This window comes from Protopterus annectens, chromosome 1.part1 (genome assembly GCF_019279795.1).
Source record: "Protopterus annectens isolate FY-2018-M chromosome 1.part1, PAN1.0, whole genome shotgun sequence".
In the NCBI taxonomy this organism is placed as follows: domain Eukaryota; kingdom Metazoa; phylum Chordata; order Ceratodontiformes; family Protopteridae; genus Protopterus; species Protopterus annectens.
In genome coordinates, this window is record NC_056726.1 from 1,247,385,069 (window position 1) to 1,247,398,550 (window position 13,482).

The 13,482-nt window shown below is 42.1% G+C and overlaps 1 protein-coding gene across 1 annotated transcript in view; it reads right to left on the reverse strand.

Moving 5' to 3' along the window:
* Positions 1-2,888: 2,888 nt before the first annotated feature.
* The window catches only part of LOC122815999 (sulfotransferase 2A1-like), a 108,586-nt gene continuing 97,992 nt past the window's right edge, over positions 2,889-13,482 (reverse strand). The window contains exon 3 of the mRNA XM_044088873.1: positions 2,889-3,013. Within this exon, the coding sequence (XP_043944808.1) occupies positions 2,889-3,013 (125 nt within the window). The remainder of the gene's footprint in view (positions 3,014-13,482) is intronic.

The window sequence follows — 13,482 nt, forward strand, 5'->3', positions numbered from 1 at the left end:
CAGAGTAGCTGAAACGCTACTGTTTCATATGCTACGTAGTTTAGCAGTATATAAAGGAGAGTTTGTTAAAAAAGGATGAAAAGACAGGCGGTAGTTTACAAGAATATAGCAGGCACAAGGTATAATAAGGACAGTAGTAGTTAGCAGAGGGACAGTGATAGGGGTAATTAAAAAGTAGGTAAGTAGAGAATGCAAAATACAGTCAATTGGTGAAGGAGTAAGGTAGGAAAAAGAGAGAAAGGAGAGCAGCAGCCAGGACAGTAAAATAGAGACAGTAAGGGAGCAGAAAAGACAAGGCAAGTGGAATGTTTCAGCCATAGTAAGGCAGGCTGACAAGGGAAAGTTAGACAACCAGGGGCAGGGGGGAGTAGCAATAAAAGAGGAAAGGTGGAAGGGGTAACTATTAGAAAGCAGGTTAGCAGGGGAGGGAAAAACCTTAGCTGGTGTCACGTGTGTGCTGCCCACAAGAGGACAAAACTTAAAATAAAAATATTTAGGCAAAATGACATACAGCCAGTAATGGAAAGTTCTAACACCAGTAAACCGTCATTCAAGAGGAGATAGGGGTGCTTCTTGGGTGCCAACACAATTGGCCTGCTTTGGTGCTTCAGGGATACCAGGTGAGATAGGCCAGCAGGGAGGGGACAACCCGATGAGGAGCACTAGGCTTTAATGCTGGAATACAAAAACAAAAGAGATAAAGGGTTAGGAAGACTAAAGGAAACAGAAATAGCATAGGTGGTTAAGCATAGGAGTGGGTAGAGAGATACCAGATTAAGAAGTATGTCAGAAAAGAGAAGGAAAAACAAATAACTGCAAGGTAACAGGTATACCAAGATAATATGCAATATTAACAACAGTTGACCTCTTAGTGACTAAAGCTGAGGTCCAAATCAAAGGCAAGGTACAGCTAACTAATGTTAATAATACACAAGGTATAAGACCTTGTAGCATCCCTATATAGTAGCTAAACACAAGGCCAATAAGAGATAAAAACAGGTAAAATAGACGTCTCTACTTTGGAAATATCAGGCGACTAGTACAGTCGCTAAAAACAAAGGCAGTTTACCAAAAAAACATAGCTGAAAAACATGTGGTGTAAGACACCTTATCGACTAAGTACTTTAGCCACAAAACAAAGGTAGCATGAGGGATAATAACATACACTAAACAGAGGCTTTAGGAGTCTCTAATAACTAAATACAGTAATTATTGCTTTAGCAATAACTAGCGATTAATTGCAGAGGATAAGACAATAATAAACAGCCACAAAAACAGCGTGTACAGATACTCAAGAGGTTGGGACCTCAGTGACTGCAAAAAAAACTACAATATGTGGTGTTAGAAATCACTAGTAGGTAAAAAACAGTGGTTATGTCTTCAAAAACACTAGCGACTAATTGCAGAGCTTAAATTAGTGAGAGTCAACCATAGGAAAGCGTTTACAGCACGCAGGATCTCAGCAACTGCAACTTAAAGCACTATCCACAGGTTCTGCCAAATGAAATCACTAGTAGGTAAAAACGGTGATTATGTCTTCAGAAATACTAGCGACTAATTGCAGAGCTTAAATTAGTGAGAGACCACCATAAAAAAGTATTTACAGCACGCAGGATCACAGCGACGGCAACTGAAGACACTAGTTACATGTTCTGACAAAATGTACGATCAAGATGAGGCAATATTTGAGTAAAAATGCCAAACTAAAAATGCCAAACTACGAGCAAAATAAGACAATTACTAAGTAGAAACGCTCACTTACCGGCAGCACACCACGCGGACAACCAGGGGGAACCTGCAGTTTGCAAGATGGAATTTAAAGATGGCGCCTTAGCAAGGAAGACTCTACATATAGAGTTCGAGGGTATAGGGGGGAGGGGAAGCAGAAGGTATAACCAATAGCATGAAGGGTAGGATAGGGGCGGGAGGCAGGAGCACTGGGAAACAGCCAGAGAGGAGAGCGAAGTCTATCAGCTAAGCAGAGTAGCTGAAACACTACTGTTTCATATGCTACGTAGTTTAGCAGTATATAAAGGAGAGTTTGTTAAAAAAGGATGAAAAAACAGGCAGTAGTTTACAAGAATATAGCAGGCACAAGGTATAATAAGGACAGTAGTAGTTAGCAGAGGGACAGTGATAGGGGTAATTAAAAAGTAGGTAAGTAGAGAATGCAAAATACAGTCAATTGGTGAAGGAGTAAGGTAGGAAAAAGAGAGAAAGGAGAGCAGCAGCCAGGACAGTAAAATAGAGACAGTAAGGGAGCAGAAAAGATAAGGCAAGTGGAATGTTTCAGCCGTAGTAAGGCAGGCTGACAAGGGAAAGTTAGACAACCAGGGGCAGGGGGGAGTAGCAATAAAAGAGGAAAGGTGGAAGGGGTAACTATTAGAAAGCAGGTTAGCAGGGGAGGGAAAAACCTTAGCTGGTGTCACGTGTGTGCTAATCAATCTCCAACTAATAGGAAAATAGGCTTTCTCCATCTTTTCCAATCCAAACCTGATCCTGAAACCCTTTCCTCCACTATTCTCTAAATGAGGAAGCAAATTATATTGGTGCAAACTTCCAGTGAAATATGCAAAAATATGAAATTAATTTAGAAATGCCAGTGTTAAGCCTAATGCAAATTTTCTGAGTATGGTGCAAGTAAATTCAATTTATAGCACAGGGCTACAAAGGAAAGTGATCACTTTTCTTATAGCCCTCTTTCCCAGTCTTTATTTTCAATGAATTGTTAAATTATACAGTTATAATAACTTAACTTACATTATGTTGGAATTTACTGTCTTTAGGCATGCTTGTATTCCTTGTCCTCTGGCATTGCAACCTACCATACAACATAACAGTAAACTCCATAAGAATCTATTCACTTCTTCAAACTTTTGCAGAAATGTTTAACTATATTGCCACATTTTGTATCTTACCTCCTTTAACTCATCATAGGTTATGAAAAGCACGTTAATTCTGTTTTTTGCTTCTAGCCATCCTTTGATGTGTTCAAACCAAGATCCGTAGATAACTAAAACAATTAAACAGAAGTTATTTTAGTGGTACAATCCATATTTATTCCAAAATCAGTTTTAGCACATATTTGATAATGATAAAGTAGCTTTAAACAGTTATGTCTCAAAACGCATGATGGTAGCTGAAAAATAAATAATTTAATAAGTGAAATTGGGTTGAATCTGAGCAAAATGGCTGGTAATTCAGCAGCTCTGTTCCAGGAGTACAATAAATGTGGAGAAGATCATGACTAAAGTTTAAACTGAAATTAAAGGTTAAGTGGTAGCTGAATGAGTGACCCCAGGAGATATGCAGTACTTGAATAAATTATTATAGATGTGTACATGTGGGGAGGGCTGATCTCTGACAAGTGGGTAAAAGTGTAAGCTGTTAGGCCATGAACAGAGAAGATGAAGGCGGTTGTAATGGCCACAGTGAGAAAGGTCAAAGAAAGAAATGCAGCAACCATTAGAATGAGAAAGAGGATGATCAAATTAAAGGAGCTCTGGAAACTATGCAAGAGGAAATGGAGAATCTGGAAGACAGGCTAAGGAGGGGAAAATCTTGACTTATAGTTCAGCAGGAGGGAAAGGATGGTTGTGATACAATGCTCTTTCATGAGAGCAGGATAATCCGTTTAATAAAAAAATGAATCTTACTAATCAGACTGAGAAATCATATAGAGCGGGGAAGCATAGCGTGCAGGAGAGTAAGTTCAGGCAAGCCATACTATTATTTACTTATTTATTTATTGATTTTGTTGACTAAGGTAGTCTGACTGGTCTATAGTAACACCTTTTCCATGGAGACACAGGGAGAAAACCTCAAATTACAAAATAGGTAGTTTTCTACAATAAAGAAGACAATAAAGCTTAAAATTACAATAACTAAAAGGCATATATACTAAAGAGAAACTACACTAAGTAAAATATGGAGTTGTTACATATTAATACATGACAAACTGGCACACACAGTGAGGTTTAAAATGTCAAATTACAGTTTTACATTTATGGGTAGGAGAAATAAGACAGGGGAGGTGTGGATGACATGTAGAATGCAGAGAACAGGTAATAAATGTAAAAAGCAGAGATTAGGGAAGTTTTTATATTTGTTAGCTGATACAGAGAAAATGAAAGGTGCAATGAAGTGGAGGTAGGTGTGAAAGTTAGTATGACTCAGAATTTTTGGCTGGAGGGATAAACTTGTTATGGGGAAAGTAGAGACAGTAGCACTGGCCGTAAGGACAAATGGATAGAAGACAGTAGGAAATTTGCAGTGTAGATTTAATTTTTTGAGGTATATAGTGGTAATTTAGGTGTGTAAGGGCCAGGATGGTCTAGCCTGGGAGGTAAGTATTAACACTACTATGTTGCAGAACCAAGGAGCATTTGGTATTGCCTGCCACAGTAGTGAAGGTTTTAGTGCAGCATCAGCAAAGAATATGGTGGCCACTACAGAATTTAGCATCTGGCATTCATTGGAAAGCCTATTTCCAACTGCTGCAAACATAAGGCAAGAAGGGGCAATTGCTAAGTATAAACATCATGCCTCTTTCTTTTGGGTGAGCAAGGCAGCAACTACATATATAGGGGCTTGGTGAAGGTGATTCAGTGTTAAAAAATGTTATACAGGGGATGGTGGAATGGTGGAGAGGAAACAATCCCAATGGAATACTGAATCCCAATAAGTAGTGAAAGTGGTAACAAGGGCCCTAGAAAGTGACTGCTTTATGAGGAGGAGAGATCTGGCAACTGTCCCTACAGGCCAACCACGACCCAGGATTGAATGAAACAATTTCTATATTACCAGTATTTAAGTCAAGGTCTGCTAAGCTTTAATAAAAGTTTCAGAAAATGTTTTAAAACCGTTTCAAATATATAAATGTATTAATTTATTGAAATTTTGTATTTTTATAGCTATGTTTGTATGTGTAACATGATAGGAAGATAGCTGTGGAAGTATATGTTTTTTGTGGGGAGGGCAGTATGTGATTTTTAAGCAAATGTGATTAAGTATCAGTTTTCTGTACTTTCTTGCTGTACTTAACTGTTTCCCGCCTAAACGAAGATTTTTCCAGTGTTTATTGTGATTTAAAAGCTTGTTTTTTTTCACATATTGTACTTATTTGACTGCCTGCACTTTTAAAAAGTTGTTTTTTGTTTAAATAATTTAACTGTTGTAGGCTACATACTAAAGTGCGATAGCCTTTTCTGATCGTTTGTAGTCATTTAAAGCTGTTTTAAGTATATTTTTTTACTGTTTTTGCCTCTTTTCAAAAAAACAAAAAAAAAAACAATAAAAAAATTCCTTGTTTCTCGCCTTTCTAAGCTAGTATAGTCCAGTTTTCAGGCTAGTGCTGAATTCAGGGCTGTGATACTAGTTTCTGAGTTGCCCATACCTTATTTGGATAGAAGGAAGTTTCTCTGTTCACCTGTGAGAGTGGGGAGCTTTGAGCAACCTATCTGTCCCTGAAGGAGTGGTTCCAGCCAAGAAGTTAGTAGTTTATTGGCCATTTTGGGCTAATTTCTATCTCTTTCATTTCGCTACTATAAAAACCGCGTTTGCATGGTTTTGCGTACTGGGCAGTGCCGGTTACCTACGGTTAAATTATTCCCGGCTTCACTAAGTCTCCTCTTCAGTTTTTCCCTTGAAACTAGTCTAACTCTCAACCTAAGCACTCAAAAAGCATCTTACAGCCCAGCACTTGCACAGACCCAATAGCAAGCACTAATATACCCTGACACTGATTGCCCAGCAGGGCAAGGCTCTTTATTCACCCCTCACCAACCAAGTGATGAAGCAGCTCACCCTACTATTCAGGCATGACCAAAACGCAACTTCAGGTGCACTCTCCAGTCCAGCTGGTGAATCTGGGTATCCTGAGGCAATGTTACAATGGCCTCATGTACACAGAAAACCCTCTCCTCTTACCACAAAATACTAACATATGCAAGAGATGCAATTATACAGCCAAACTGGAAGCTAAGCTGTCTCCACCCAAGACTGGAACAGACAGTCAAGAGGAGAAAGCTGACACTTGCACCACACCTCCAGCCACACACAGACCTACTAAAACAGCACTGGCAAAAAATACACATACATACACAAAATGATACTCGGAGGCTCTAAATAAAAACCTACAAAAGCATCAGAGACCTCCAAAGCAGACACCCAAACAACTTGCACTTCCCGTCACAAACCAAACAACACATAAAACACAAAATTAGTGTGCCGCACAATCACAGCCCTTAAGGAGAAATAACATACCTAACACACTAGTAATAGGTGACTCTATAGTCAGACACACTGACGTCCCACTCACTAGGCTGGACAAGCAGAAGGTTGCTGTTAGCTGCCTGTTGACATCCAGAATCCGCCACATAACACAAGCACTCAGGTCACTCCAGAATAAGTACAAATATGACTCTATCATTGTTCGTGTTGGTGTGAATGACCCGAGACATACCTCCCTGGACTACATGAAAAGAGACATGGAAGAGCTCTTTGATCATGCAGCCCAGGCTGGTATGACCCTGACCCTGAGTAGCATCCTGCCCTCACCAAGAATGATACCACGCTAAAGGATAACACTGCCCAAGATGCAGAAACCTTTACAGATGCACTCAATGAGCACCTACAAGGATGCATGGATCGTGCCATCCCTAGCAAAACCAAGACTCACTCCTCTAAGAGAAGGAAACCAGTTTGGTGGACCCCTGCAATAAATAGGCTATGCAATAGAAGGAGGAAACTAGTTCAGAAAAAAAGCAAATCCCAAGAAGGAAAGACATACCTGATCAGTATCACTAAGAAACTAAGGTCCCTCATGAAATCATCCAAGACTAACTTCGAAAGAAAAATAGCCAAGGATTCAAAAGACAACCACAAAGCCTTCTTTAGCTATGTTAAGAATCTAAGTGGCAAATCTCAGATATGCACTGAACTAGTGCAAAATAGCACAAAATATACTGAACCTACTGATATTGCAAACATCCTGGCAGATAGATTCAGTGCCAACTTCACCACCCTCTCACCTCCAAAATGGCCCACAACAATACCGGAAAAGTGTAGTGTCCCAAAAATCATAGATGCATAGGTGAAAACAGCCCTTTCAAAAGTCAAAAACACAGTGTTAATGGGACCAGATGGTGTCCCAGGCTGCGTCTTGCAAGAACTACAGAACGAAATAACCCCCCACCTAAACACACTGTTCAAACTCAGCCTCCCCATAGGCTACATGCCCATAGAATGGCGCATGGCAATTGTTATTCCTCTCCACAAAGGAGGGGCCACAACTGACCCTGGTAACTATCGCCCCATAAGCCTGACTAGCCTGGTCTGCAAGGCTATGGAGCGCAACATCATGGAACTCATTAACAAAGACATTAGGAACCTCCAAACACTTGACCCGACCCAGTTTGGCTTTGTTAAGGGCAGATCATGCCTACTAAACCTGATTGACTTCTTCGAGACAGTCACCAAGGCCATAGACGAGGGAGGTTCACACAGCCTACCTTGACCTCGCCAAGCCTTTCGACACCATTCCGCACTCGGGTATTACAGAAAAACTCACCAGCCTGAACATAAACCCCTATGTCACAAGATGGGTTGCCAACTGGCTTACAGACAGAGCTCACATGATAAGAATAGTGGGCTCCAGGTCCGACTCTAAACCAGTCACAAGTGGTGTCCCACAAGGCTTGGTCCTGGGACCCCTACTGTTCAGCATATACTTCTCAGAAGTACAGGCAAACACAGGAGGACTATAGCTAACCAAGTTCACCAATGACTGCAAACTGGGAGCCATAATTGACTCTCCTGCTGACATGGACATCCTCCAAAAGGGCCTTACTGAGATGGACACCTGGTGTCAAAGTCATGGCCTCAAGCTAAATGCTAAAAAATGCATAGCCATCCCATTTGGGAAAAACAAAACACCCATGAATAACCACATAGGTGGCAGCCCCCTTAATACAGAAGAGGTAATAAGAGATCTGGAGACCCAGGTAGATATTAATCTCTCCTTTGACAATCATATTGCCAAAGTAGTTAGGAAATCCTTCTATGTGGCCCATCTAATTACTAAAGGGTTTGCATCTAGAAATAAAGAGGTTATAGTGCCCCTCTACTTGTCACTCATTAGACCCATTATAGAGGACACAATGCCCCATTTGGGATGTAGACACTTCCAACAGCTGGAAAGACAACAAAAGTACCTCACCAAGAGGATTACTGGCCTCAAACATATGTCCTATGCAGCCCGACTGAAAAATCTCTGGCTGTACTCAGTGGCATATTGCTTACTCAGAGGTGATCTCTGCCTGACTTACAAAGCCATGTCCAACTCAGAATTGATGGACATGCTCCACCTAAATAAATCCAAGTCACTGCGAGCCATGCGCTCTAGTGAGCTAAACCTCACCACAACAATAAATAGAACATGCTGGAGGGATAGATTCCTGTCACAGAGACTCTCCATGTTTTGGAACAAAATTCCAAATTACATCAGGCAGTGCCCCTCACTAACACTCTTCAAGAGAAACCTTGACAAGTGGATGGGTAACAGAAAATACACCCCTGGGATCACTTCATTGGCTCTGCTTGACAGAGGATCAGTTAATTAATCAATGGGGCGTTGAAAGCCGACACACTCTGGCTTGGTTTATAAATGCCCTCGGGCAGACAGCCTAGTACCTACCTATGAACCTATGAATTATTGAGAGAAGTTTGGTTTTAGGTTGAACCAATCAGTGGTGATGATTTTTTATTCAATTAAGCTTGTTTTGTTCTATATATATACATTTGTATCTTAGTATGGAACTTAGTTCTGATGAAGTCCTTTATGTATTGGGATGAAAGCCCTTAACTCTGTTTCAATTTTTTATTTTATGTTTCTGAAAACTCTGTTTTAACTTTTATTTTATTCTTGTGGAATAAATATATTTGGGATACTTGTGGCATTCTTTATTGCTGATATTTTTGGTTGGCAATTTTTTATGAAATGATTTTGGTATGTTAACCAGTTTTTGTTACTGTTTTTATTACCCAACAAACAAATTCATTGTTTTACTCTGTGTTGGGTTTCTCCTTGCCAGACCATTTTTCTGTGATGGGAAGCAGAGTGATAAGAGAGATGACATTCCACAAAATAATGCAGGATATGGGGAAAGGTCCCTAAAGGGTAGGAGAAAGGAGGGTGAAAATTATGACTGGGCAGATACATTGTGCTGTAAAGAGAGTAGTAAAAGAAAATTGTCCAAATGGAGATGATGCCATGCTGGAGGAGCATTCTTCTTTGGGAATTACAAAAAGGAAACAGTACTTATTATGTAAAGAAAGCAGGTTTTGTGTTAAAGAGCAGGAGGCAGAGCTCACCATATGAGCAAACAGGTTGATGAAAGTAAGAATATTCCAGGATGAGTGAAGCTACCTATTATCTACTGCTCAGTCTTTCATTTTGTTCATAGGTTCATATATTTATAGGTGTGTACTAGGCTAATGGCCCTGGAGCCTCTACAAGCCTAGCCCATAGGATTACCCTGGCATTGTGCCACCCGACCTTAGTTCTCAGTGTCTCTGTCGAGTAGAGCCACTGGAGTGATCCCCAGGGTCAATTTTCTATTTCCCATCCACTCATCAAGATTTCTGTTGAAGAGGGCCAATGAGGTGTTCTGTTTGACATGTATGGGAAGTCTGTTCCATAGCATGGGCAGTCTATGGGTTATGAACCTGTCCCTCCAGCACATTCTGTTGATTGTGGTAATGAGGTTGAGGTCTCTAGAGCATGTGGTGTGGAGGGATTGGGATTTCTTTAGATGTAGCATTTCTAAGAGAGCTGGGTCAGATGTGGCTTTGTAAGTCAAGCAGAGATCGCCTCTAACTAGGCGATATGAGACAGAGAATAGTTGGCGTTTTTTGAGTCTGTCCATATAGGACAAGTGTTTAAGGCCTAGGATCCTCTTTATGAGGTACTATTGTGGCCTCTCCAATTTTTGCAGGTGTCTGGTAAGGTGCATGCCAAATGGGGCATTGTACATGATGATTGGCCTAATGAGGGAAGAGTAGAGGGAGACAATTACCTCTTTCTTCCTGGATGCAAAGCCCTTAGTAATGAGATGTGCCACATAGAAGGACTTTCTGACCACAGTGCAATGTGGTGGTCAAAAGAGAGGTTGCTGTCAACCTGTGTTCCCAGATCTCTTATAATGCCTTCTGTGTTCAGTGGACTACCTTTGATGTGATAGTTCATGGGAACTGGGTTTTTCCCAAAGGGGATGACGACACATTTTTTGGCATTGAGCTTAAGGCCATGGTTCTGACACCAGTGTTGGTCTCAGTGAGGTCTTTCTATAGGATGTCAACATCACATGGGGAGTTAATAATGGCTCCCAACTTGCAATCATCTGGGAACTTTGTCAGCCAGAGTCCCTTTGTGTTGGCCTGGACTTCTGAGAAGTAGATACCAAACAGGAGAGGACCCAGGACTGATCCCTGTGGGAATCCACTCATGACTGGTCTGCAGTCTGACTTGGAGTCAGCTACTTTGACACTGTGGGTTCTATCTGTGAACCAGCTTGCAACCCACCTAGTGATATAGGGGTTGATGTCTAGCTTAGTGAGTTTTACTATGATTCCTGAGTGGGGAATGGTATCAAAGGCCTTGGTCAGATCAAAGTAGGCTGTATGAACCATCTTGCCTTCATCCACAGCTCGGGTGATTGACTGAAAGAAGTCAACCAAGTTGAGCAGGCATGATCTACCCTTCACAAAGCCAAACTGTATGGGATCCAGAGTTTGGAGATTCCCTGTATCTTTGTTTATTAGGTCCATGATGGAGCGCATGCTCCATATCTTTGCATATCAGACTTGTCAGGCTAATGGGGCGGTAGTTCCCAGGGTCTGTAGTCACTCCTCCTTTATGGAGAGGCATGACTGTAGCATAGGTAGGCTCATAGGTAGGTACTAGGCTATCTGCCCGAAGGCATTTATAAGCCTAGCCAGAATGTGTTGGCTTTCGCCACCCCTTTAAATTAGCTCCCTGTGCCTCTGTCCAGCAGAGCCACTGAAGCGATCCCCGAGGTAAACTTTCTGTTTCCCATCCACTCGTCAAGATTTCTTTTGAAGAATGTTAGTGAGGAGCTCTGCCTAATGTAGATTGGGATCTTGTTCCAAAGCATGGGAAGTCTCTGGGACAGGAATCTATCCCTCCAGTGCATCCTATTTATTGTTGTGGTGAGGTTTAGATCCCTAGAGCATGTGCCTCACAGAGCTAAGGTTTTCTTTAGGTGGAGCATGTCCATCAATTCTAGGTCGGACATGGCCTTGTATGTCAGGCAGAGATCACCTCTGAGTAGGTGGTATGCAACCGAGTACAGCTGTAATTTCTTCAGTCGAGCTGTATAGGGCATCTGTTTGAGGCCAGTGAGCCTCTTGGTGAGGTACATCTGTGGTCTTTCCAGCTGTTGAAGGTGTCTTGTAAGGTACATCCCAAATGGGGCTTTGTACTCTATGATGGGTCTGATGAGTGATGAGTAGAGGGGCACAATGACCTCTTTTGATGCAAACCCTTTTGTGATTAGGTGGGCCACATAGAAGGATTTTCTAACCACTTTGGCAATGTGATTATCAAAGGTGAGATTGCTATCTACTTGGGTCCCAAGATCCCTTATTACGTCTTCTGTATTTAGGGGACTACCACCTAAGTGGTAGTTTGTTGGTACTTTGTTTTTTCCAAAGGGGATGACTATGCACTTTTTGACATTTAGCTTGAGGCCATGCTTTTGACACCAGGTATCTGTCTCAGTGAGACCCTTTTGGAGGACGTCTGTGTCAGTGGAGAGTCAATTATAGCTCCTAGTTTGCAGTTGACTGCAAACTTGGTCAGCCATAGTCCTCCTGTGTTTGCCTGTACATCTGAGAAGTATATGCTGAACAGGAGGGGTCCTAAGACTGAGCCCTGGGGAACTCCACTTGTAACCGATTTAGAGTCGGACCTAGCTCCCGCAACTCTCACCATGTGGGTTCTGTCCGTGAGCCAGTTGGCAACCTATCTTGTGACGTAGGGGTTTGTGTTCAGGCTGGTAAGCTTGTCTATAATACCAGAATGGGAATGGTGTTGAATGCCTTTGCGAGGTCTAGGTAGGCTGTGTGTTCCACCTTTCCCTCATCTGTAGCCTTGGTAACTGTCTCAAAGAAGTCCACCAGGTTTAGGAGGCATGATCTGACCTTAACAAAGCCAAACTGGGTAGGGTCCAGTGCTTGGAGGTTCCCAATGTCTCTGTTAATGCATTCCATGATGATGTGCTCCATAGCCTTGCAGACCAAGCTAGTCAGGCTTATAGGGCAATAGTTCCCGGGGTCTGTTGTGGCTCCACCTTTGTGGAGTGGAATAACCGCTGCTGTGCACCACTCTGTGGGTACGTAACCTGTGGAGAGGCTGAGTTTGAACAGTGTGTTTAGGTGAGGGGTTAGTTCATCTTTGAGCTCGTGTAGGATGCAGCCTGGGTCACTGTCCGGTCCCATTGATGCAGTGTTTTTGGCTTTGGAGAGGGCTGTTTTATCCTGAGTGTCTGCGATTTCAGGGACTCTACATTCTTCTGGTATGGTTATGGGCCCTCTTGGGGGTGAGAGGGGGGTGAAGTTTGTGCTGAACCTGTCTGCCAGAATGTTGGCGATATCGGTCGGTTCAGTGTATTTTGTGCCATTCTGCACTAACTCTGAGCAGATCTGTGCATTGCCACTCAGATTCTTGACATAGCTAAAGAATGCCTTGTGGTTATCTTTGGACTCCTTGGCAATTTTTCTTTCAAAGCTCGCCTTGGATGATTTTATGATTGATCTTAGTTTCATGCTGATACTGATCAGGGATGTCTTCCCTTCTTGGGATTTTACTCTTTTCTGTACTAGTTTCCTCCTTCTGTTGTATAGCTTGTTTATGGCAGGACTCCACCAGACTGGTTTCCTTTTCTTGGAGGAGTGAGTCTTGGTTTTGTTTGGGATGGCATGATTCATGCATTCTTGTAGGTGCCCGTAGAATGCATTAGTAAAGAAGTTTTCAGCTTGGATAGCATTATCCTTCAGCATGGGGGCTTTGAAACTTTCCACCTCGGTCTTAAGTAACGTGAAGTTTGCTTTTGAAAAGTTTTTCACGGTGGTTTTCTTGTCCGGGGGTGGGGGCGGAATGTGGATATCCAAAGTGATTTGTTTATGGTCAGATCTAACCAGCGAGTGGTTGAGCTCTGGTGTGGAACACTGGTCGCCCATGTTGGTGATGACCAGGTCCAATATGTTGTCACCTCTGGTGGGAGTGTTGACCAGTTGAACCAGGGTGTTTGAGTTTATAAATTCTAGGAAATGTTGGGCAAGGGAGTTAGTACTTGAGTAGTTCTCCCAGTTAATGTTTGGATAATTGAAATCACCCAATATTAGGGTGTTTGGTAGGACCTTTATGTTTCCCAGTGTTTCCAGGAACGTGGAATGGGGGTC